General features: G+C 43.7%; 1 protein-coding gene across 1 annotated transcript in view; it reads right to left on the bottom strand.

Moving 5' to 3' along the window:
* The window catches only part of CHRNA2 (cholinergic receptor nicotinic alpha 2 subunit), a 28552-nt gene extending 1975 nt beyond the window's left edge, over window positions 1-26577 (bottom strand). Inside the window, exons 1-5 of the mRNA XM_070741841.1 lie at window positions 26441-26577; window positions 22848-23005; window positions 20703-20747; window positions 16347-16456; window positions 6145-7237 (exon numbers count right to left, since the gene is read on the bottom strand). Coding sequence (XP_070597942.1) covers window positions 6145-7237; window positions 16347-16456; window positions 20703-20747; window positions 22848-23005; window positions 26441-26510 — 1476 coding nt within the window. The 5' untranslated portion in view covers window positions 26511-26577. The remainder of the gene's footprint in view (window positions 1-6144; window positions 7238-16346; window positions 16457-20702; window positions 20748-22847; window positions 23006-26440) is intronic.
* Between the last annotated feature and the right edge of the window lie 695 nt (window positions 26578-27272).

Genomic DNA, 27272 nt, shown 5'->3' with positions numbered 1-27272 from the left:
TTTCATGTTAGCTGCTTTCTCTCTAATGAGCTGGAGATAAAAACTCCTGTAAATCTTAGTCCTTTGAAGTCTCTCTGGCAGCTTGAACAGACTTACAGTTCAATAAAACTGTGCAAAGAATATCACTGGCATGAAGGAAAAGGATATGAACTCAGAAAAACTTCTCAGCTTTGATTCTCCGATATCCATGATGAGGAATGTAGTTTGCCATGCCCACTTTCCCTTAGAAAGTCCCTTATTTATTGGCAAGGTGTGGCCAAGTGTCCCATAGCTCTAATAGCTTAAATTAACTTAAATATTAGATTTGTTTTACATTGTATTGTTATTGCTGTGAGCCGCCCCGAGTCTGCGGAGAGGGGCGGCATACAAATCTGATTAAACTTAAACTTAAACTTAATAGCACCAAGAACCCCTTCTTTTTAGATATTCTTATCTTGACCACATTTTCCTGACTCTTGCATCTAACAGGGTATCTTCCTCCTCATCCTCTGACTCACTAAGTCCCATACCTGGGGGTGCTACAGTCTCTGGTGGTCCCTCAGTCTCCAATTCCCCTTTACTCTCAGACTCAAACAGTAAGAACACTGGCCTGTGATGCCAGTACTCATCCATCTCCTGGTCCTCGAAAATCTGTGACCAGCTCAGCCAGACGTGGACCACTCACAACACTTTCTTTCAGGCAGGGTATTAAATCACAATACGTCCTTCCATAGCTAAAAGAGTGGACCTTGCCCAAAGAGGAATTTTAGGGATGGAATCCCTATGGGCAGACCAATCTGGACCCATTGCTATGTTTGCACGTTGCATAATAAAGGAGACTACCGAATATTGGAGAATTATGGTCTATTGGTGAGACTAACCAGTGCGATTGCATGAGAGGTTTCTATCACAATTGTGAATGTGTAATCCTCCAGCCTGTAAAAAAAAATATGGTAGCAGAGATGGCACTGCCTTAACTGTTCTGCCTCAAGGTCTTTCAATGGCATGCAAGTTACAGAAAGTGCATTCAGGATTCTATTGGCTTCTATTTCCTTCCCACTGAGAGTTACCTGCAGCTTGGAAAACTTCTACCAATGCTGATGCTGCTTCTTAATTTGTAATGAGACAGTTTTGGGCAGGCGTAGATGTGTCCCTGGAACAGAAAGTTGAACTGTCCTCCAAGTTTTATTGCTTGACTGATTGATCGATGAGGCTTCACCTTGCCTCAGTTTCAGTCAACACTTAAGATATTCACAGTCCAACAATAGCACTAATAAAGGCAAGGCAGTGAAACACTGTAATATAGCTTCCCACAACATTCATTTGCGGCATCTCGTCTTTTTTCAGCCGCCTGGTCTCAAGAGGCCTTCCACAATAACTAGTTGGCAGGATAAGCTATTCCTTAAAGCTATGTTTGTATATCTGTGTGTGTAGTAATGGGCAGCCAAAATTTTCACTGCCACACTGTGGGTATGGCTTATTTTGTGGGTGTGGCTTAATGGTCATGTGACTGGGTAGGAGTGGCTTGCTGGCCATGTTACCAGGTGGGAGTGGCCTGAACGATCATAATCATTCATGTGAACTGTTAAGTCCTCGACTTACAACCTTACCAGTGTCGCTTGCTGGGGTGACAATTTGCTTCGTGTTTCTCACGCTCTACTTCCTGGGTTGCCCCCCCCCCCGCCTCAGGCTGGGTAGCTAGGCAAATGGGTGCTGCCAGAAGCATAAATGCTGCCAGCGCCGCTTCCACCCATGCCTTCTGCTTGCACCTCAGGCGGGAGGTGGCCGCGGGAGGCTGGAGGGGAGCTGGGCAGGAGAGAGGGAAGCTCGTCCAAGGCCAGGAAGGAGGAAAGAGGAAAAAAGCAAGGAGCACAGATGCAGCAGCAGGGGGGAAAAGGAGAGCTGAGTCGAGACCAGTAATCTAGGAAGTGACAGCTGCCGATCAGCTGGGGCTGCGCACGCATCTTCATTTCCGCCGGTGTAACTACATTCCACCTCATCCTGCTTGTTGCCCACCCCTGTGTGTGTGTCTGTGTGTCTATGTGTGTACATAAAAGAAGTCCATTTCTGTACTTCCTGTCATTGCCTAAGTCCATGATGGCAAACCTATGGCACGCATGCCAGCCAATATCGGAGGGCACGCAAGACTTTGCCATGTCCCTGAAGCCCCGGAGGCAAAAAAAATCCCCCAACAGACAAACCAGAATTTTGGAAAAAACATATTTGCAGTTTGCCATTGTGCTGGCTTTTGCACTCCAGAAGGTTCGGGGAAGATTCCTGAAGCCCCGGAGTGCAAAAACAGCACAATTGGCAAACTGGAAGTGCGTTTTCTGCACATTTGTATTGCCCATTGTGCTGATTTTTGCACTCAGGAACTTCAGGAATCTTCCCTGAACCCTCCAGAGTGCAAAAAACAGCACAATGGCAAAATGGAAGTGCATTTTCCCAAACTTCTGGTTTGCCCGTTTGGGCATTTTTTTTCTACCTATCACACTTTTTATGCGCACTAAATGCCTTTCCAGATGCAATTGAACATTTCACTAATTCCTTTTTCTTACAGTTAATAAAACTCACTTTTAAATCATAAACGTAATGCTTCAAAGAGCCTGGGTGGTTAGCGTGCAGCACTGCAGGCTACTTCAGTGAACTGCTAGCTGTAGTTCAGCAGTTCAAATCTCACCACCAGCTCAGGGTTGACTCAGCCTTCCATCTTTCCAAGGTGGGTAAAATAAGGACCCAGATTGTTGGGGGCAATATGCTGATTCTGTAAACCATTTAGAGAGGGCTGTAAAAGCACTATGAAGTGGTATATAAGTCTAAATGTTATTGCTATACAGTATTCCCTCGATTTTCGCAGGTCCAAACTTCGCGAAAAGTCTATACCACGGTTTTTCAAAAAATATTATTTAAAAAATACTCCGTGTTTTTTTGCACACCAAGGGTTTTCTGGGGCTCCCCGATGTACAATACTGTGTATTTTAACTCTCCTGCCCCCCTCCACCTCAACTGTCCTGCTTCTTTAAATAAAAGCTTCATTTCCGCCCCAGCCTTTTGATCCCACCCCTTTAATTCTCGGAGCGTTGGTATGCTCCAATTGAAGATGAGCCTTACTGCCGCCCGCCGCCGCCGTGAGCACAGCAAAGCCCCCTGCTTGCTGCCCTGTTGCCCCTGTGGATTCTGGTGGTAAGTAAAACCAGGAATGGAGGAGGGAGGGGGAGAAAGGAAGGAAAGAAAAGGAGCATCTCTACTTTGTGGAAATTCAACTTTCACGGGCGGTCTCGGAACGCATCCCCCACGAAAATCGAGGGAACGCTGTATAACTGGATGAGCCTACCAGTCACAATACACACACACACACATACACACACACATCTTCAGGTGACCTGGAAGCCCTTTCTCAATGAAATGGGTCAGTTCGATTTGTTGATTCTTTCTGAAAAGAAAAGGAACATCTTGTAAAATTCCAATGAAGTTTCAGCTGGAAGGAGCTCCGAAGGTTAAAACGAAGACGGCATGCCATATCTGGCAGACAATGGAGTCATAAATTAACAGTGCAGTCCAATGGAGGCTGAATCAGCATAAGTCCATTAAACCTAATTGATCTTATGCGCAAATAAAAAATACTGTAGAATCAGTTAAATGAGTCAGCAAAAGCAAAATATGCATTGTGGATGGCAACGGGAGAGTTTCGTGAAAATATGTGTCCTTGAATTACTGTGTTGCTATTGTGATTTGTGATTTTGCACCAATTCAGATTATATTCCTTCCTGATCTCTACCTTCTCCCTTCTCCTATCTGTTGTGGTTCAGCCTGAGGCTCCTCAGGGACCGGCTGCGTCTCTGCTGGATCCAGGCCCGGAGGAGGAGGACAGTGAACAGGAGGGGGAGGACCAGGCAGACGGGGGAGAGGAAAGTCAGGAAGAGGATGAGGGGGAGCAGCCTGAGAGCCTCGGGGGGGCCTCTCCCCAGCCAGTAGCCTGGCCTCATTGGATGAGGAAGCACAGGCTATAATTGACATGAGACAGCGACGTGCAGCTCAGAGACGGGACCAATTAGAAAGGTATTGGCATCACTGAATTGGCAACAGCATGGCCCTTTCAGCCATGTGGAGTGTTATCAACTGGAAGTTCTGTGACCCTGCTTTGCTTCTCAGTGTCTCTGATCTTGGCTTGTGGCCTAGAAGACCGGAAGACTTGGGGGAGGCGTATGTTTGTTATCTCCAGCGTTGTTTTTGACAGCAAGAATCCTGTTTTACTTCACGGCCTTCGTGAAACATCTTTGAAGTTTCAGCATGTTCCTGTTTGTAAGGACATTTTCTGTTACCTGTGTTTGCTTTGAATTATATAAACTGCCTTTGATTTTTACCAGTGTGTCTGGTTTCTCTTTTTGGGTTGGTGTTTGCTTCTGGAGGGACCCAGACAGAACACTATCCTTCTATCCTGCTAGGCTGATTTCTCTCTTAGATCTAATTATTCCGGGGCTAAGAACAACCTTGGAGACAGCTTTTCCGGCTACTGAATTTAAGTAATTCCACACGATTTAAGTGGAAGTGAGAAAATATTCCTCAGGGCTGGAGATATATGAAAAAAGACTAAATGAGAAGGACAAAGTTCTAATCCAGAAAACTAATCAACAGTGTGATCAATGCCTGGAATGCATTACCTGGTTTCTTCCCCAAACCTCCAAAACTTTAACCCAAGAAGCATTTAAAGGGAGTGCATAAGCACACCAGCATGGCTACCACCCCGTCCTAATATTCCCCTTTATTTGTATCCATTTCATGTATTCATAATCACGGTTTTACATACCGCATTTTTCGAAGGATAAGACGCACCGGAGTATAAGACGCACCTTAGTTTTGGGGGAGAAAAATAGGGCAAAGAATCTGCCTAGCAGGTATTCATCTGGCTAGCATCCTTAGTCTGGTCAGCTTCAGCACATTATTTTATCCCCTGCTTAGGGCTTTAAAAAACCTTATTCAGAAAAAGTAACAATGAAAATGCTTGCAAGCGAGTAAGAGCTGGGAACATCTGGTTAGGGCTGGAAAGAAACATTTGGAGCAAGGTAGAGCAATGGGAAAAAAACCTGCAAAGACTTAGGGCTTGGAAAACATTCTTTACAAAGAGTAACAATGAAAGAATCTGCAAGGTAAGAGCTGGGAATATTGTTAGCACCTAGTTAGGGCTGGGGGGGGACTTCAAAAAAATCTACATTCAAAGATGCACCTGAATTTTCAGCCTCATTTAGGAAAGAAAAAGGTGCGTCTTATGCTCCCAAACATACGGTATGTCTGTTATCTAATACGTGCTTGATGAAAATAAATAAATTAAAAATTTCATTATAAATGAAAACAGTTCTTAGTACAGTGGTACCTCTACCTAAGAACGCCTCTACTTACGAACTTTTCTAGATAACAACCAGGTGTTCAAATTTTTTTGCCTCTTCTCAAGAACCATTTTCCATTTACAAACCCAAGCCTCCGAAACTAACCGGAAAAGGCAGGGAGAAGCCTCCGTGGGGCCTCTCTAGGAATCTCCTGGGAGGAAACAGGGATGGAAAAAGCAGGGAGAAGCCTCCGTGGGGCCTCTCTAGGAATCTCCTGAGAGGAAACAGAGCCTTCAGCCTCCCTGAGGTTTCCCCAATTGCACGCATTATTTGCTTTTACATTGATTCCTATGGGAAAAATTGCTTCTTCTTACAAACCTTTCTACTTAAGAACCTGGTCAAGGAACGAATTAAGTTCGTAAGTAGAGGTACCACTGTACTTATAAAATTAAAACAAATGAGATTTGCTGGGAGAAAACAAGCATAATAAGATATCCCAGCAAAACTGGTCTTCCACCCTATTTCTTTGCTCCCTAGTACCCAAGAAGGAAGCTAATCTCTTCTCAAGAACCATTTTCCACTTACAAACCGGAGCCTCCGAAACTGTAACTGGAAAAGGTGGGGAGAAGCCTCCGTGGGGCCTCTCTAGGAATCTCCTGGGAGGAAACAGGGCCTCCACCCTCCCAGTGGTTTCCCCAATTGCACACATTATTTGCTTTTACATTGATTCCTATGGGAAAAATTGCTTCTTCTTACAAACCTTTCTACTTAAGAACCTGGTCATGGAATGAATTAAGTTCATAAGTAGAGGTTCCACTGTATCTCAGACTTAGAGACTCACCGAGAAATCTGCATCCTCAGCCCTCAGGTGATTTGCTATGAAGTGCACCCCTTCCAGCGCCTTCAAGATGCTTGGAGACAGACGGATGCCCTGCTCAGATGAAGCTGAATTTTCTGTTTTGATAGTGGCTGGGCGATGAACCAGCTCCACAAATCTCCTTCCCAGATGTTGAGCACTGGTGTAGCGATACTGAAGGCATTGGTGGTGACAAATGCTTTGCAGGGGTAGCCGGCCAGCCTGAATCATCTCTTCATGATTCTCCTCTTCCTCATCCCACCTGTCGTCCACGTCTGTCTCCAGCCAACACTGTGAAGTGCTGAGACTTTCGGGAGGCATGTCGTATTGCGCAATCACTTCTTCACTGGTCACCCTCAACCCTGAAGCTATGACTGGAGGGCGTTTCATGAAGAGCCAGCGAGGAATGAAATCCAGAAAAACGTTCTGGACCCAGTGTGGCATCTTGTGAGTACTGGGTGAGCGGTGGTGGACGTTGAGAACAAAGACTGTGATGACGATGGAGAGGGTGACAAAGATCATGGTGAAAAGCAAATATTCGCCAATCAGCGGGATAACTAGGGAAGTGGATGGGATGATTTCAGTGATAAGTAGGAGGAAGACAGTGAGGGACAGAAGGACAGAGATGCACAAGGTGATCTTCTCACCACAGTCGGATGGCAGGTAGAAGACCAACACAGTCAAGCAGGAAATGAGAAGGCAAGGGATAATGAGATTAATGGTGTAGAAGAGAGGCAAACGGCGAATGATGAAGCTGTAAGTGATATCAGGGTAGATCTCACTGCAACAATCGTATTTCTTGGTATTGTAGGTGCCCACCGCACTGATAATGGCCCACTCCCCACTTTCCCAGTAGTCCTTAAGGTCAACGTGGTGCTCCATGCTCTCCAGGTCAATCTTGGCCTTGTCATAAGTCCATGAACCGAATTTCATTTTGCAGTTCTGCTGATCGAAAGGGAAGAAGGTCACATCAATGCTGCAGGAGCTCTTATAGATGGCTGGCGGCACCCACTTCACACTGCCATTAGAGAAAAGGTGAGCCTTTATCATGTGGGTGACAGCAAACTCTCCATCGGCGCTTGAGAGGAAAGAAAAGAGGAGTTAAGAGGAGGTGGCTTACCCTTAAACAAACTTCTGCATCTTGAGGCATTATATAGGGACAGCATTGTAGTCTGCCAATCAAGAAAGACTTCTAATATATTGATTTGTTGTTATATGGATATGTTTTATGCTTAAGACCTTCCACCATTCTTGTAGCCCATCTTTGGACCCATTCAATTTTGTCAATATATTTTTGTAGGTGAGGTCTCCAGAACTGAACACACATTTATTAGTCCTCAAGCAAGCTCTGTTCAACAAACCATCCGGCTCAGATTTGTTGCCCCCAGCTGTGCCTAACTCTTCACTTCAGGGACAATGTAAAATGTTCTCTATGCTGCCTACCAATACAATGGTACCTCTCCTTATGAACGCCTCTACTTACGAACTTTTCTAGATATGAACCCGGTGTTTAAGATTTTTTTGCCTCTTCTCACAAACCATTTTCCACTTACGAACCCGAGCCACCACCGCTGGGAAGCCCCACCTCCGGACTTCCATTGCCAGCTGAAGCGCCTGTCCTTGCGCCGCTGGGATTCCCTTCGTTCTTGCCGGCACCACTGGGAATCCCCACCTCTGGACTTCCGTTGCCAGCTGAAGCGCCTGTCCTTGCGCTGCTGGGATTCCCCTGAGCCTTTCCCCACTGGGATTCCCAGTGATGCCGGCAAGAACGAAGAGAATTCCAGCAGGGGGAGGCTCAAGGGAATCCCAGCAGTGCAAGGACAGGCACTTTGGCTGGCAATGGAAGTCCGGAGGCGGGGATTCCCAGCGGCGCAAGGCAAAAGGGGTGACTTATGGGATGGGTTTGCATGCATTATTTGCTTTTACATTGATTCCTATGGGGAAAATTGCTTCTTCTTATGAACTTTTCTACTTGTGAGTCTGGTCACGGAATGAATTAAGTTCGTAAGTAGAGGTACCACTGTACTTCTGTAGGATTTCAGACAAATTTCTGAGCTCTATCTGGTGATGCTGCAGGGGTGGGTTCCACTTACCTTCACCATGACATTTTGAGTGGCAAGTTCCTACCAGGAGCACCGTACCAGTATGAACCCACTGATGATGCAATTTTTGGCTATTTTTTTCTGGTGTCTCCATGTCGGAAGAAGCCTGCCCACCTGCCCTCATCACAATACTGACCTTTATTCTTCATCTGAAGCACAGCTGAGAAGTTCCTTCTCAGGAGATGGGAAAAAATACTTCATCATCAGTGGGTTCATACTTATGCAGCACTCTGGACTGCACCGGTAGAAATTCCCCACTGGATGTTTTGCGTATGTGCACATCCTCTCATGCAATTTGGCTTCTGCGTATGCGCAGTAGCTGGAATCGGCCGGAAACAAAGCAGCTGATCAGCTATGCTTTGGGAGAAGTAATAAAGGTCAGTGTTAACCCAGGGCTGGGCAGGAGGGCCCTTTTTGAAGCAGTAAAAGAGGAGAAGTCATCCAAACAGGGAAAATTCACCAAAAAAGTCCAAAAACCCCTTGCCTAGAAAGCCTAGAACTACGGCACCTAAAACACGATTTAGGTAATTCCCACAAGATCATATGCTGCAACGTCCTACTGGTCAATAACTACTTCAGCTTCAACCGCAACAACACAAGAGCACGCAACAGATTCAAACTTAATATGAACCGCTCCAAACTTGACTGTAAAAAATATGATTTTAACAACCGAGTTGTCGAAGCGTGGAACTCATTGCCGGACTCAATTGTGTCAACCCCTAACCCCCAACATTTCTCCCTTAGACTCTCCACGATTGACCTCTCCAGGTTCCTAAGAGGACAGTAAGGGGCGTACATAAGTGCACTGGTGTGCCTTTCATCCCCTGTCCAATTGTCTCACATATCATATATATTTTCTTCCTTTCATATATCCTCTCCTCCAAGTTCACCTTTACCCTTATATATATTACTACGTCTATTTTTCTTCCTATGTATTGGTGTATTGGACAAATGAATAAATAAATAAAAATAAAAATAAATTAAAAAAGAGATGGCGGCATGCACCGACCAGCACTGACCGAATCCCATCCGCAACATCACCAGGGGGTCAATATCGGTTTGGGAGATCCGGTCCGAACTGGGAGGAACCCACCCCTGTGATTCTGGCAACCAAACCTCTGACCTTCCCTCATCCAGAGTCTGTCCTCCACTAAAAATGCCAATAGTTAAACCCATCTTGAAGAACCTGGGGTGTCTACAAGCTGCTTGTTTGGGGAATCAGCAGAATAATTGTCAACTCTCATACAGAAGAGCAACTGAAAGCATTTAAGGAAGTTTTAAATGTCAAATCATCTCAATAAACTGTTTGACCTTCAAAGGGGAACAGAACATATAACCGATTCCAGCCTCACAGCATCTGCAATGCATATTTAAGTGTTGCTTTTACGCAGGTTAATAATATATTGATGTATTCGCATGGGCAGATCAAAGCTGATGGGGCTATTTTCTAAGAAAGCACAGGGGGTTGCACATTTCTCAACTCAGTATTGCTTTAATTCAAACGTAAATACTTTACAATTTGCATCATTTTAAGAATTCATGGTCTGCTATTGCCTTCACCATTTCTGTGATGACTGCTGGATTGGCTAGATCATAGCAGCAGCAGCAACATGTGGGAAAGAGTTAAATGAACCGCTTCCTCCCAGATCAATAGATTATAAACAAAATAACAGCGCTGAAAGGGACATTGGAGATCTTCCAGTCTAATGGCCTGCTTGAAGAGGAGACCCTATATCAATGATGGTGAACCTTTATTAGTTCACATGCCAAAAGGAGGGGATTAATTCCATGTGGGGCTCCCCACATATGTGCATGTGACACCACCACCCCCTCCCAATACACGATGTCATATCTGTTTTTCAGGCTCTAGAGCAATGATGGCGAACTTTTTTTCCCCTTGGGTGCCAAAAAAGTGTGCCTGTGTGTTATTGTGCATGCATGAGTGCCCACACCCATAATTCAATGCCTGGGGAGGATAAAAACAGCTTCCCCCCACCCCTCTTGAGGCCAAAAATGGCTTATTTCCCAACTTCTGGTGGGCCCAGTAGGCTTTTTAATGGCCATTCCCAGGCTCCAAAGGCTTCCCTGGAACCAGGGGAGGGTAAAAACGCCCTCCCCCTGGAGGCTCTCTGGAAGCCAAAAGTGCCCTCCCAGTGCCTCTGTTTGAGCCAAAAATCAATTGGCTGGCACACCCATGAACGTTGGAGCTGAGCTAGGGCAACGGCTCATGTGCCAGCAGATATGGCTCTGCATGTCACTTGTGGCATCCATGCCCTAAGTTTGCCATCACTGCTCTAGAGCCTTTCTAGGAGCCTGGCGAGGGTGAAAACGGCCTTCCCCAAACCCACCCCCATACCAGAGACCCTTCCAAGGACAGAAATGGCCCATTTCCCAATTTGAAACATTTCTAGCCTCTGGAGGACCTCCAGGGGAGTGAGGAAGACTATTTTCACCCTCCCCCGGCTCCTTAAAAAGGCTCTGGAGCTTGGGGAGAGCAAAAAATGGGCTTTCTACACCCCCTTCAGAGGCTGGAAACAATCTCTTTCCCAACTCCCAGAGGGCCCAGAAAGCCCAAAAATCAGCTGGCTGCTACTCGCGTGCTGTAGATTCACCATAACTGCCCTATAACATTCAGGACAAGTGGCTGTACAGTCTCTTCATAAAAGCCTCCAGTGATGCAACATCACAACTTTTTGAGCTGTTCCACTGATTGATTGTTCTCACTGTCAGGAAATTTCTCCTTAGTTCTAGGTAGGATCTCTCTTGTCCTGCCCCTCAGATGCTTTGCACCTCTCCTCAAATACTACAAGGCAGCTATCAGGTCACCCCTATTTCTTATCTTCAATATAGAAACATAGAAACATAGAAGTCTGACGGCAGAAAAAGACCCCATGGTCCATCTAGTCTGCCCTTATACTATTTTCTGTATTTTATCTTAGGATGGATATATGTTTATCCCAGGCATGTTTAAATTCAGTTACTGTGGATTTATCTACCACGTCTGCTGGAAGTTTGTTCCAAGGATCTACTACTCTTTCAGTAAAATAATATTTTCTCATGTTGCTTTTGATCTTTCCCCCAACTAACCTCAGATTGTGTCCCCTTGTTCTTGTGTTCACTTTCCTATTAAAAACACTTCCCTCCTGGACCTTATTTAACCCTTTAATATATTTAAATGTTTCAATCATGTCCCCCCTTTTCCTTCTGTCCTCCAGACTATACAGATTGAGTTCATTAAGTCTTTCCTGATACGTTTTATACTTAAGACCTTCCACCATTCTTGTAACTCTCTCCTAGGTCCGACTGATCAGAAGATAAATAAGCTTTCCCTTATCGATCTGGCCCCACTCAAATCCCTGGAAATCCCCCATTCAAGACCAGTCTCGCCCACACGCACCTTCAGCCTTCCCAGTCTCTCAACTTGCCTCTGGAGCTTCTGCCCATCCCTCCGATTCTCACCTCAGTAGCCTTGGCTCATTTCAAATGCCTCCAAGCGAGCTTAACCCGGCCTTCCCCCCCCCCGTTATATGTTAGACATACCTAGTTCCCTTAACCATTCAGCCTACAGTTTAGCCTCTGTTCTGCCGGGCTCTCTGGTAGGAGCCTCCCGATAATTCAAGGGTACAAATTTCAGACACACACGCGTTTGAAAATTCAAAACAATGTTCTTTATCCCAAAGGTCAAAATAAGCTAAGCACTCTTTTTGTATTGCAAAGAGCACTCATTCCAAAACAACTGGGTAGTCTGTACAATTAAGTAGTTAGCTAGCAGCTGTGAAGAAACTTCACACCCCTTCTTCTTCCAACGAAGTGAGACACACTCACACACATTGCTCTGCTTTGTTTTCAAAGGTGTGAAAAATCAACAAGCAAAGTCCAGAAACCAGCAACCCAGGATTCCTGACGAACTGCAATCAGATACTCTTCCACAATGGCCAAACCCATATGCTGCTATTTATAGCAGCAGCCCTAATTACTGGAGCCCCACCCAAACACAGGTGGCCGCTCTCATCTCCTGTAATATGTCCTTACTTGGTTTCTTCTACGCATAATTCTGCGCTTGCGTGTATCCAAAACGTCTTCATCCGAATCAATGGAAGATAAGGGAGATTGACTGCCTGGGCTGTGTGCCAAGCCCCCCTCTTCCAAGTCACTCCCACCTTCTTCTTCGTCCGAGGAAACTAAACTCTGAACTGACTCTGTCGGCAATAGCACAGGCCTGTGACATGTTGAAGTTTCCCCTGCATCCACCTCCCCATTCCCTGGGGCAGGAGCTGGGCCAGAGCCAACCGCAACAGCCTCCTGGCCTTTTATCATGATTGTTGCTAAATATACCAAATATGGTATACTTATGTATATCCTGGGCAATCTTGTCTGTCGTCCTTCCCATCAAATGCTTCCCTCCTCACTTCCTGCCCACAACTAAAAAAATGTCAAAGACATGAGACAAACAGACTAGCACCGAAGGCAGAACTGTTATTATTCATGAGGGCCATTTGATGGCAGCATAATACCAGCCAATTGAAGAAAGCCATTCCTTGTGGATTAAATTAAGATTTACGCACAGAGAGAAATAAAATACATTTGCCAGTATTCCTTGGAGGAGAACAGGCTGGGCATCGTCCTTTAGGTTTGCATTGCTATTGAGGGAATACAACATTTCAGCCGCAGTTAAAAGTGGAATGCAATATCATATTGTGTGTGCAGAAAGTAATTCATTAAGATCCAAATCTGCTATTGTTTCAAGAACAAACCTAAAACGCAGCACAAGTTTGGAACTGTAGAGACCACAAATTTTGCTCAAGACCACCCAGGAATCAGGATAACAGGACAAATGATTGATAAGAAAGAAAATTAAAATACCCGGGGGAAAGGGGAAATAGGAAATATCTTTTTGAGAGAATAATGTATAGAAAATGTAAATAATTTGTAAATATTTATTGAACAAGCATAAAATAAGTATTATGAGAAATGTAAAACAGATCTGCTATATAATGTCCAATGTTTTTAAATATTTTTTGTTTGTATTATGTGTTTGTAAATAAAAATTTATAAAAAGAAAAAAAAGGCCACCTATGAATCAGGAGAGATGATATCTGGATAAAGTATGGTTTGTTGGAGCAATCGCAGATTCACAGCCTATCTCCACCAGAAGATAGGGCTTTCTGGTAAGCTGGACAAGAATGGGACAACTGGGACACCTCACCCGAAATGTCTCACAGTTTGACAAAATATTTCACTGGATAGAAAAATCTCACAATAAGGATGAAATGAATGCTCAATTTGCCTAACCGTATTCTAAGTCTCATGAGTTATAAGTAGCAAATTGCACCACATATTGGAAAACTGCTGAGCTGGAATGTATTAAGATTGAGCATCTTATTCAGTTGTTTCCTTCCTTGGAATAAACAAATTATTGTTTTTATGATATTGTACAAGTAGAAAGACTGTTAGTCTTCTTGGACCAGAGTACCTCCAGAACCGCCTGCTACCGCACAAATCCCAGACCGATAAGGTCCCACAGAGTTGGCCTTCTCCGGGTCCCGTCAATTAAACAATGTCATTTGGTGGGCCCCAGGGGAAGAGCCTTCTCAGTGGCAGCCCCGGCCCTCTGGAATCAACTCCCCCCGGAGATTAGAACTGCCCCCACCCTCCTTGTCTTTCGCAAACTACTCAAGACCCACCTTTATCGCCAGGCATGGGGGAGTTGAGACACCTTCCCCCAGGCTTTTATATTTCATGCTTGGTATGTATGTGTTGTTTGGTTTTTAAATATGATAGGGTTTTATATGCTTTCTTTTTTAATATTAGATTTGTTTTGCTATAACATTGTTTTTATTATTGCTGTGAGCCGCCCCGAGTCTTCGGAGAGGGGCGGCATACAAATCTAATAAATTATTATTATTATTATTATTATTATTATTATTATTATTATTATTATTATTATTTTGAAAGACAATTATCACTCCCTGCATCATTTGCATTTCATTTCTGTTAGATCTTACTGTCTTGTACTGGACCTTTGCCCAGATTTGCCTGGTGTACCAGCTGCAGTTCTATTTGGACCAAGAGAGCAATCATGGGCTTTCCTAAATATGCCCATGTCACACCAACATTCCGCAGTCTGCATTGGTTGCCGATCAGTTTCCGGTCACAATTCAAAGTGTTGGTTATGACCTATAAAGCCCTTCATGGCACCGGACCAGATTACCTCAGGGACCGCCTTCTGCCGCACGAATCCCAGCGGCCAGTTAGGTCCCACAGAGTGGGTCTTCTCCGGGTCCCGTCAACTAAACAATGCCGCTTGGCGGGACCCAGGAGAAGAGCCTTCTCTGTGGCAGCCCCGGCCCTCTGGAGCCAACTCCCCCCAGAGATTAGAATTGCCCCCACCCTCGTTGCCTTTCGTAATCTACTTAAAACCCACCTCTGCCGCCAGGCATGGGGGAATTAAGACTTTTTTCTCCCCCTAGGCCGTTACAACTGTATACATGGTATGTTTGTATGTATGTTTGGTTTTTATATATTAAGGGGTTTTAATTTGCTTTTAGTATTGGATTTTATTGTATATTTTCATGATTGTTGTTAGCCGCCCCAAGTTTTCGGAGAGGGGCGGCATATAAATCCAATAAAACTTAAACTTAAACTGAAGAGGCTCTATGCACAGTCGCTCAGGCCCTCATCACCTCCTATCTTGATTATTACAATGTGCTCTACAGGGCGCTACCCTTGAAGAATGTTTGGAGACTCCAAATTGTCCAGAATGCAGCCAGACAAGTTGTTATGGGTGCACCTCAGTACACCCACATAACACCTATACTCTGTGAGCTGCACTGGCTTCCTGTTGTAAGTCCCTCAAAACCAATCAATTCCAAATGAAGTTCAGAGCTATCTTGAAGCCAACTTTTGAAATTAAGTTAGAAGAAAAGGAGGCCTAACCTGTTCCTTGAAATTCTCTGCTCTCCCCTTGCAGCAGGTTAGTATCACAGCAGTTGTCCACCACTCCAAAAATCTATTCAGGCAATGTTCACATAACATTTCTAATCTAATTACAGAATTAATTAATTCTCTGGGTTGTGCTTTATATATATGGTTTCAAAGTCACAAAATGACCTTGATTCCCATCGTACATTAAGCCCCCAAATAATTTTTTAGCAAAGGTCAAGAGAATCAAATTGAGCATCTGATCTTAATGCAGCCATTACATTTGTAGATGTTTGGTCCAATGTGCTCAGTGGGAACACTCACTCTTAGTTTCAAGGAGCATCCATTTGGATACAGAACAGGCAGAGTGTCATAGTTACCATTAACATAAGGTGACCAGATGTCCCACTTTTGGCAGCACAGTCCTGCTTTTTACCAATTTGTCCCACGTCCCGCGGCGTTTTTAAAAAGTCCCAATTTTTTGAAAGACATACGTTGATTGATTCCCTGGATTTGATTGCTTTGGAGCCGCAATGCTCCTTTGATGCCGTGCAATCATGTGGCATCCAGGGGTCCCTTTGCACATGCCCAACAGCGCACAAGAGAGAGAGAGGGAGAGAGAGAGACAGAGACAGAGACAGAGAGAGAGAGAGAAAGAGAAAGAGAGAGAGAGACCGTGCGCACTCCTATCTGGCGTTCCAGCATAAGAAGGAACCATGAAAGCAGAACAGGGAAGCTATTTTGCCCTCTCCCTTCACTTACTGCAGTTTCTACTGCAATAAAAGGTCCGGAAAAGTCTGTAGAGACTTTTACAGTCATCACCCTCCACCACCACCCCATCAATCCCACTTCACCGAATTTATAATCTGGTCACCTTACATTAACAGAGACAGGTTGTCTCCCAATTTGATTCTGTAGGGGAAAATATATAATAACCTTACTTCCATTTCCCAGAGTGTATTATGATTCTGGACTATATTTCATTCAGCCCCTTTATTTCATGACATTTAGTGAAATTTACCTCTGTGTGTTCTTTGTTCATTAGCCTTTTCTATGTTAGGTTTTAAGGAAGGTTTTTTCCCCCCTCAGTGCAATGTTGAAATTTCTTTACATTTGCATTTTTCACTGTCCCAGTTCACCCAGATGTACAATATTATCACCTACTTGTTATACAGCACAATATCTGGGATCCAAATCATCTCAGAAGGTACTCGAATAGAAGTCACGTTGTCAAAATCTGTTGGATTCCACTGGAGCTTGTAGTCATTCCATTCCTGATGGCAAGGGAGAAGTCTTTGCTTAATAATAATAATAATAATAATAATAATAATAATAATAATAATAAATGATGATGATCCACTGGAACTTGTGCCTGAACTACCATTTACCAGTGGCAAAGAACTGGTGGGATCATAAGCCCGAAAAAGTAGTCAAAAATGAGCAAGCGAAACTACTGTGAGACTTCCGACTTCAGACTGACCAAATTCTGAAGCATAACACACCAGACACTGTGATCATGGAGAAAAAGAAAGTATAGATCATCGACATCACAATCCCAGGGGACAGCAGAATTGAGGAGAAGCAGCTAGAGAAATTAGTGGAATACGAAGATCTAAAAATCGATCTGCAACGACTCTAGCATAAGCCAGTGAAAGTGATCTCAGTGGTACTTGGCACGCTGTGCGCAGTACCAAAGGATCTCAGCGGACATTTGAAAACCATCGGAATTGACAAAATCTCCATCTGTCAATTGCAAAAGGCCGCTTTACTGGGATCGGCAAACATAATTCGCCGCTACATCAGGCAGTCCTAGGTGCTTGGGAAGCGCCCGACTGGTGATGAAATACAAAATCCAGCATAGTGATCTCGTTTGCTGTGTTGTATTGACATAATAATAATAATAATAATAATAATAATAATAATAATAATAATAATTTATTAGACTTGTATGCCGCCCCTCTCTGAAGACCCATTCCTTTCTAATAGGATGATGTGATTATTTACAAGAGCACAGGAAAATGTATTTATTTATTTGTTTATTTACAAGAGTTAGACTATATGGCCACCTCAGTGGTGGGTTTCACTTACCGTTGCTACTGGGAGTTTGCACATGCAACACTTCTGTGCATGTGCAGAATCTTCTTGCACATGCGCAGAACGTCCATGATGGTGTCCGGGCGAGTGGGTGGAGCCTCCCGTTACCACTGCTACCGGTTCACCCAAACCGGGCCTAACCGGTAGAAACCCACCACAGCGCCGCCTATCTCATACAATGATTCTAAGTGACTCATAAAATATAATTCAGAAAGCATAATTCAAAAGAAAGATATTGTTCCTCCCGTGCACTAGACCAGTGGTTCTCAACCTTTCCAATGCCATGTCCCCTTAATACAATTCCTCATGTTGTGGTGACCCCCAACCATAAGTCTAGCACCAATTCTCCCAACAGAGCTTTAAGCTGATTGGCAGGAAGGTCAGAGGGATGCCCCCACTGTAAATGCCTGATTGGTCAGATTGTAAAAATATGTTCCAAGGTGCCAGAATAGAAGCTTTAGTTACTAACACCATGGGAAATGTGTCTTTCCCCCATGGTTTTAGGTGACCCCTGTGAAACAATCATTCGACCCCCAAAGGGGTCCTGACCCCCAGATTGAGAACCAATCTAGATGTTAAGAGACAATGATGTCCCTCTATAATTGGCCTACAGGCTTCCTCTTGCTATGTAGACTCATCTCACTGTGGGAAATTTGTTTTTTCTCATGGTCTTAGGCGATTCCTGTGAAATGGTCATTCGACCCCCAAAGGGATCCTGACCCCCAGGTTGAGAACCACTGCACTAGATCAAACATCCTCATAGCTCAACCAAGTCCTAGATCAGTGATGGCGAACCTATGGCAATGGTGCCACAGGTGGCATGAGGAGCCATATATGCTGGCATGCGAGCCGTTGCCCTAGCTCAGCTCCAGCATGCATGTACACACCGGCCAGCTGATTTTCAGTTCACACAGAGGCTCTGCGAGGGCATTTTTGGCTTCTGGAGGGCCTCTGGGGTGATGGGGGAAGCCTCTGGAGCCTGGGGAGGGTGAAAATGGGCCTACAGGGCCCACCAGAAGTTGGAAAATGGGCTGTTTCTGGCCTCCCGGGGGCAGGGGAGGCAATTCTTGCCCTCCCCAGGCAATAAATTATGGGTGTGGGCACTCACGCAGGCGTGATAGCTCTGCGCATGTGCTTTTGGCATCTGAGGGGGAAAAGGTTTGCCATCACTGTCCTAGATAATATTTGGGGCAAGAATCAGGTCTTCACAGTCCTCCACAAGGTTAAAAGTGTAGGAATCCCTCTGATCTCGGGTAGAAGGCTGCTCAAAAGGGCTGGGGTGGCACATCTCGGAGGTCCCACTGGAGGGCCACAAGAAAGAGTGGGGACCGGAAGCACCCCCGTTTTACCTAATCTAGTAAAACAGGTAGATACCCGCAAGAGAGGCAGTTCTGCAAATAATCTGACCTGGTCCCCTTTCCCCTGCTACCGATGCGCTTCAGGTGCAGCTTTGCTTCTCCTGCATGCGCACATGCATGTCCCAGTGTGTTTTTATTTTTGCACATGTGCAGGAAGCAAAATCTCATGAGGAGATGCACATGTGACCGAGATTTCAGCAATTTTTCTGCTTCCGCGCATGCACAGAAGCAAAAAATCACCAAAATCTTGCGTGCGTGCGTTCCCCTTGTGAGATTTTGATTCCTGTACATGCGCAGAAGCCAAACCATGCTGGGACATGCGCAAATGCACACAGGAGAAGCGAAGCTGTGTGCACAGCTCAACTTTTGCTACCAGTTCGTCATCCTTTCATGCAGTGTTTCCCAACCTTGGCAACTTGAAGAGATCTGGACTTCAACTCCCAGAATTCCCCAGCCAGCGAATGCTGGCTGGGGAATTCTGGGAGTTGAAGTCCAGATCTCTTCAAGTTGCCAAGGTTGGGAAACACCGCTTTAACGTTTCAGTAGGAACCCACTATGCCCCATGCCCAGTAATGGGCAGCCAAAATTTTTACTGCCACACTGTGGGTGTGGCTTATTTTGTGCGTGTGGCTTAATGGTCATGTGACTGGGCAGGAGTGGCTTGCCGGCCATGTGATTGGGTGGGAGTGGCTTGAACGATCATCATTGTTCAAGTGAAATGTTAAGTCCTCGACTTACAACCTTACCAGTGTCGCTCACTGGGGTGACAATTTGCTTCACATTTCCCGTACTCTCCTTCCTGGGTTGCCCCCCACCTCAGGCTGGGTAGCTAGGCGAACGGGTGCTGCCAGAAGCATAAATGCTGCCAGCGCCGCTTCCACCCACACCTTCTACTTGCACCTCAGGCGGGAGGTGGCCAAGGGAGGCTGGAGGGGAGCTGGACAGGAGAGAGGGAAACTCGTCTGAGGCCAGGAAGGAGGAAAGAGGAAAAAAGCAAGGAGTACAGATGCAGCAGCAGCAGGGGGGAAAAGGAGAGCCCAGCGGAGACCAGTAATCCAGGAAGTGACAGCCACCAATTAGCTGGAGCTGCACACACATCTTCATTTCCGCCGATGGAACTGCGTTCCACCCCGTCCTGCCTGCTGCCCACCCCTGCCTGTGCCACGTGAATCTTTGAAGTATAACCAACACTTTGAATTGCACCAGAACACAAGTGGAAACTGTGTCTAGTAGTTCTACTTGGGTGAGCTTCAGGGATCCCAAACTGTGTGTGCTGCTGTATTCTGGACCAGTTCCAATTTTTGGATGGTCTCCAAGGGCAGCCCCATAAAGAGCACATTGCAGTAATCCGCCGTGAGTCTCAGGAGAAGGGCAACATAGAAATCTAATCAATCAGTCAATTAATTAATCAATTCAAATGACTAAGCCTTGGGTAATTATAAGCAAGGCCTCCTGGTCCGGCAATTGGTTCAGTTGGTGCACAAGACGAATTTGTGCAACAGCTCCCCTGGACACAGCTGCCACATGCTCTTCCATCAGGAACCACGAGTCCAAGAGAACCCTCAAATTATAAGCCAGAAATGTAAGGGGTAATGTTAGAAATATCAGAAATATTTTTTTTTCCTGCAAAGCAGCTAGATTTATAGGACACACTAGCCCAGAAAAATCTAATTATGGTTAATAATAACCAAGACCATATCATGGGAAAGCAGCTGTTAGCTTTTTATCGAATTTGATGGTATGAACACAATGATGGCATGTTCATCTCAGACATTGTCTTCCTTGGTTTTTAAAAAGGATTATATGAACAGACCATAGCTCTCAAAAATATAATATATTGGCCACCCTAGAGTAGACACCCACCGTATTCAGACATGGGTAAAAGATGGAAAAACAACACAAGGTTTGCTATAATGCCCTCTGGATTCTCTATTAGAAGTGAAAAAATGAAGGAGGACACAACCCCCTTTACATGGTACAAGACCCATATAATGTTGTAGTATTTGGATAATCGATCTTTGGAGGCTCTTAAATTCAGTTTTGCTAGATTGTTACCTGTCCTGCTTACCTGTTTCAGCCAAACATTTGTGGTCATCATTTGATTCTTTTCATCCTTTGCAGGCAAAGAAAAAAAAAATTGAGGTATTTGAATTTAAAGGAAAGACACATATTAAATTCTGTCGCCATGATGGAACATGTTAGATTTTTTTTTTAATTTTATCTATAATTTTTGGATCATGTGTGGACTTCCTTTAAAGAAGTATACTGAGACCCTTTATATCCAAACAATATATTTTCAATGTTTAGTATATGCAGTTTAGAGAATATGGATAGGAAAGAACAGTTAACTGTACAGTGTTCCCTCGATTTTCACGGGGGATGCGTTCCGAGACCGTCCGCGAAAGTCGAATTTCCGTGAAGTAGAGATGCGGAAGTAAATACACTATTTTTGGCTATGAACAGTATCATAAGCCTTCCCTTAACACACCCCTAAACTGCAATTTCTCATTCCCTTAGCAACCATTTAGATTATTACTCACCATGTTTATTTATTAAAGTTTATTAAAAAAAATATTTATTAAAGGCAGACAAAAGTTTGGCAATGACGTATGACGTCATCGGCTGGGAAAAACTGTGGTATAGGGGGGAAAAACACAAAGCATTTTTTAATTAATATTTTTGAAAAACCGTGGTATAGCCATTTCGCGAAGTTCGAACCTGCGAAAATCGAGGGACCACTGTATATATATAATATATATAAACCACACATAACCTTTTCTGGTACAAGCCGATACAGGAGGCAAGCCTGTAGCCTAGAGGCTAAGACCATTGTCTTACAAGGCAAAGACCCAGATTCAAATCACAGTAAGAGTATGGCTACCTGATGAGGGCAAATAAGCTCGAAATAGAAATAAATCTATAGCAGTCTCCCTTCCTTTTCCTTATATGCAAAAAGATTGTTTGGCCTGTGAAGCCTCTTTGCTGGACTGCAGCTCCTTTTGGTCTGTTCACTTCAGATTCCTGGTGTCTTCTGCTTGGTGCTTCTAGGCGCCAAGACTAACATCTCCTTAACTTATGTCAATCAAATGATGTGTGGGCGGTTCCTTCTGTTGCTTTTCTGTTTAACTCCTTGCAATACCAGTGAACAGTAAGTTACCACTCCAACAGCACAGTGGTTAGAATGCAGTATTGCAGGCTGATTCTGCCCACAGCCAGGAGTTTTGAGCCTGAGCAGTGCAAGACTGATTCAGTCCTTCATCCTTCTAAGGTCAGTAAAATGAGGACCCAGATTATTGCAGGTAACATGCTGACCTTATAAACTACTCAGAGCACTGTAAAGCACTATGGAGGGCAGTGGTGGATTCAAATAATTTAACAACCGGTTCTCTGCTGTAATGACCGGCTGGGTGGATGTGACCATGGTGGGTATGGCCAGAGGTGTGACACTTGGCCTCCTGCACCCCCTTGGGAGCAAAAACAGACCATGGGGTCCATGCCCCATTTTATGCCTAGGAATACATAAGAACCGGGATGGTGCAGTGGTTAGAATGCAGCACTGCAGGCTACTTCAGCTAATTGCTAGCTGTAGTTTAGAAGTTCAAATCTCATCACTGGCTCAAGGTTGACTCAGCCTTCCATCCTTCTGAGATGGGTAAAGTGAGGACCCAGATTTTTGAGGGTGATATGCTGATTCTGTTAACTGCTTAGAGAAGGCTATAAACAGACCACTGGGGGGGAGCACCACACCCCTCTTGCTGCATTTTGGGCCTAGTAGGCCTCCCTGCACTTACCTGGGAGCCAAAATGGTGTGTGTGTGGGTTTCTGGAAGGGGCAGTAAAAGGAGGGACCAGCCATTTAACTACCAGTTCTCCTTAACCACTGAATCTCACCACTGATAGAGAGATATATAAATCTAAGTGCTACTGCTGTCATGTTTTCCAAAACATCTAAACATGTTTTAAACATATCCCTGTTTGTTCCTTGTCACCAAATCTCTCTTCCATGATATATATACTGTAATGCAAATTATTTTCTAGGAAAAAAATCCTCTAACACATTGATTTTGAAACAGCAAAGCCAATTCCAAAAGAGGGATCCAACCAGAATCCTTTCTCTTATTTTCATAGTTTATTGACAATATAATTAATATGTGATTTCTCCAGTTGGAAATATTTTTGCTACAGAAAGATCATGTACCAGTTTGTATACATACCACATCAATTAGCTGAGCTATGGACAGTCCAAACCTGACAATCACAACATCAGAGGTATTGGGGACTGGCCTGGACCACCGGTTATAAGCATGGAAAAGATATCTGAAGAGCCGTTCTTCTGCCTGGGTTTGTGTCCGGCCTTGGAGAGATGCAGATTCTGCAAATAGGAACATGCAAACCTAGTATGGTCACTCTAACCAAACTTTAAAAACTGCCACAGCATTCTCAAATATTGCAAACATAAGCATTGCAAGTCAATTTCTAAATCAGTTTGAACAACAGTGAAATTAAATATTGAGATCAATGTTCAAACATGACCGGATGCTATTTTTAAAAAAATATTTAAGCCGAACAATCCTTCCACATTTCTTACATTAATCATTCTGACAACCCTATAAAGCCAATGTCAGCAATTTTATTGAGCCTTCAGCATCTGTAGATGATTTTGCATAATGGGCTAGGCAGCTCAAATAAATAAATAAAAATCCCCCCACCCCCAGATCCTACAAGACTGCTGTATTCTGCAAGAGTTTCTCATGCAAAGGTCTATGCAAAGAGAACAAACTCCATAAGCTCTTACATACTGGCGTGAACTCGCATGAGATTGGGGTAATTTTTGCAGGTAAGGAAGTGAAGAGTTGTGTGGGTAGATGGCAGTTATATAAATTTGTTTTATTTATTTATTTATTTATTTTTAGGTTAGATTTTTAAGTTTATTTATCACTGAAGTTAACACATAGCAGCAAGTTCTGTGTTGGCTTCAATTAAAAATAATCACTGTTTCAGCCCCCAAATTGAAGTCAACCCACTCTTAATACAAAGCACTTGGTTTAAAGGTAAAGCACTTACTCTGAAGACAAGAAATTCAGAAGAAAAGGAGGAGTGAGTGATTCCTCCACAGATTATGTATATGAAATGACACTATATAAATGTTTCAAAAGGCAGATTACCAATACCAGAAAGAGCAATGTCTATACACAGCAAGGAATAAAAATGCTCAGCAAAAAGATTACCCAAATACTTTCAATTTCAAATTTGTTAATCAATCAATCAGTTGGTTTCATTATGGAACCAACTACCCACCGATGTCTGTACTGCTCCCACCCTACTGACCTTCAGTAAGGCCACGAAGACTTGGCTTTTCCGGCAGGCCTGGGGACCATGAACTAACAACTGACAGGGCCACACTGTATGAATGGTATGTATGTATGGGATTATGACTGTTTTATAATTAATGGGTTTCTTTTAATACGGGGTTTTGTAGTTTTTGATTATATTCAACTTCTTCTTTATTGCTTTGTATCTATTTGTATGTTCTATTTACAGTGGTACCTCTGCTTAAGAACTTAATTCATTCTGTGACCAGGTTCTTAAGTAGAAACGTTCTTAAGTAGAAGCAAATTTTCCCATAGGTGGGTGGATGGATGGATGGATGGATGGATGGATGGATGGATGGATGGTTAAACAGATTAAATAAATAGATAGTTAAATAGATAAATAGATACATAGATAAATAGATAAATAGATAGATAAATAGATAATTGAAGTGGGGGAGATGAGCAAAACTACCTTAATTATACTAGGCATAAATTGTGTAGGAGAATTGCTTTGGTAGGCTTTCAAGATTCTGATATGTTACCTTACCAACAATAAATATATTTCCAGAAACTCGAATAGGTCTTGTTTCTCGAGTTCGTTAGCTTTACAGAAATTGGGAGTATAAGTATAAGACAGTATCCTGGTCTAAAAACTTAATCTGAATATTGCACATAATATCCGCTTCAAACACCCTTTTAAAGGTCTGTTATTCTGAATAACAGAGTTGGGAGGGACCTTTGAGGTCTTCTATTCCAACCCCGTGCTCAAGCAGGAAGCCCTATACCAGTGGTTTCCAACCTTTTGGGGGCCATGTCACATCTATTTATTTGCAAATTCATTTTCTTGTTCTTCAAGATGAGATCATGCATTTGGATAAATAAAATGACTAACTACTGGTGACAAATAACTGTCAGGATAGAAACAAATCCAGCAAAGGGAAAAGCTAGTAAATCACATAATAAATAGGTGGCTTTGACTCAGGCAGCTTTCCTTGTCCCCCCGTGATCAGACTGACACAAAGCAAAAGTAGCCGTTTTGCATTTGAGAGGCTTTGATCTGCCCCTTGGCTACCCAGGGTTTTTCCCCCCTGCTGTTGGCAAGTGGATTTGAAACCTTATTTAACCCTTAAAGGGTTAAATAAGGGTCAGGAGGGAAGTGTTTTTAATAGGAAAGTGAACACAAGAACAAGGGGACACAATCTGAACTTAGTTGGGGGAAAGATCGAAAGCAACGTGAGAAAATATTATTTTACTGAAAGAGTAGTAGATCCTTGGAACAAACTTCCAGCAGACGTGGTTGGTAAATCCACAGTAACTGAATTTAAACATGCCTGGGATAAACATATATCCATTGTAAGATAAAATACAGGAAATAGTATAAGGGCAGACTAGATGGACCATGAGGTCTTTTTCTGCCATCAGCCTTCTATGTTTATATGTTTCTATATAGACACAGCCCTACATCTCTGTGAGTGGACTCATTGGGGAAGCACTGAAAGAAAGAACGTACAAGAGAAATCAACACTCAAAGAAGCACGTGACAGACACCCAAAAACCCACCTGTTAACTCACAGATGATGAAGGAAACTTCAGAAGGACATTTCCCTTGTTTTGTAGCTTGTTCATACATTTATTGCTATATTCGTACACAAGGGTGGGCTACTGCCTCGATGGGGGGGAACGCAGTGGGGTAGCGAAAATGGAACTCCACCCCAGAGCACCCAATTTGCACTAAAAGATGTTGAAAGAAAATGCAGGGCATCCAACATAAGCCACGCCCACAGTGTGGTAGTAAATTTTTTGGTAGCCCTTCACTGTGGATAACCATCTCTCTGAAGTAGAGTAGGCTTTCCTGCCTGAGCAGGGGACTATAAGACCTCCAAGGTCCCTTCCAACTCTTTTATTTTTTTTTTATTATTATTATTATTATTATTATTATTATTATTATTATTATTATTATTATGTCACCAGGGGAGCCATCTAACCACTATAATGTCATTGAACAAACTGCCAACAATGTCTCATCAGGATTCAACTCCAGACACTAGGAAATGACTTCTATAGCATCTCCTCTTTGGCTCTGAATAGAGAAGTACAGCCAATAAATCAATGGTACTTCTCACCCAACCAAGGGATGACTTCCTCCAGCAATTTTTCATCAATGCTAAATGATGCAGGTGAGAGGATGGGCATTGCAGCACCCCATATGCAAGGGCCTATAACCTGGACCACTCATCCCTTACCCCTACTGACAGGTATTACCTACCCAGGAAGAGTAAAACCACTATAAAACCCCCCAATTCCTGAAACCTTATAGTCTGTCCAGAAGATACCCACTGAGTAATTAAAAAAATAAATCTCTTTAACTAACATTCCTTTGAAACATCCCATTAATCACTCCCGACACTAATTTGCATAATAAGACACTGTTTAAAAAGGAAGGTGGATAATTTGAAATTTGAGGTGGTGGAGGGGAAAACATAGTCATCCCTTACCTGACAACAGCACAAACCAAAAGGATAGGATGAGCCAGGAAGCTGGAAATCCACTCATAAACAGCTCCATCTTCTCAGAGATTGTTGTTCATCACTTTCCCATGAAATTCTTGGCCCAGGGATAGAACTCTGGTCAGTACTGCTTTCACTGGCAATGTCTGACAAAATGATACCTAGGAGGTGAATTAATATACATGAATATACATGTACTATTTCGTCCCCATCAGGGAAGGTGTGGTTGGCTCTGGCCCAGCTTCTGCCCCAAGGAATGCAGGAGAAACATCAACATGTCATAGGCCTGTTTTATTGTCGACAGAGTCAGGTAGTTCAGTTTCCTCGGACGAAGAAGAAGGTGGGAGTGACTTGGAAGAGGGGGGCTTGGCACACAGCCCAGGAAGTCAATCTCCATTATCTTCGGTCGATTCAGATGCGGAAGTCTTGGACCCACACAGGCGCAGAGTTACGCATAGAAGAGACCAATTGAGGACATATTACAGGAGATAAGAGAGGCCACCTGTGTTTGGGTGGGGCTCCAGTAATTAGTGCTGCTGATATAAATAGCAGCATGTGGGTTTGGCCATTGTGGAAGATTATCTGATCATTGTTCTTCAGGACGGCCTTGCTGTTTCTGGACTTTGTTTGTTGATTTTTCACAACTTTGCAACCAAAGCAGAGCAAAGTGTTTGTGTTTCACTGGAAGAAGAAGGGCTGTGGCGTTTCTTCACAGCTGCAAGCTAAGTACTTAAGGACTGATTAAGGGAATTGTACAGACTACCAGGTTGTTTTGGGACGAGTGGTCCTTGCAATACAAAAAGAGTGCTTAGTTTATTTT

The sequence above is a fragment of the Erythrolamprus reginae genome, chromosome 1, assembly GCF_031021105.1.
Source record: "Erythrolamprus reginae isolate rEryReg1 chromosome 1, rEryReg1.hap1, whole genome shotgun sequence".
Taxonomy (NCBI): domain Eukaryota; kingdom Metazoa; phylum Chordata; class Lepidosauria; order Squamata; family Dipsadidae; genus Erythrolamprus; species Erythrolamprus reginae.
Note: the sequence above shows the minus strand (reverse complement) of the source record. Positions and strands in the feature narration are given on the sequence as shown.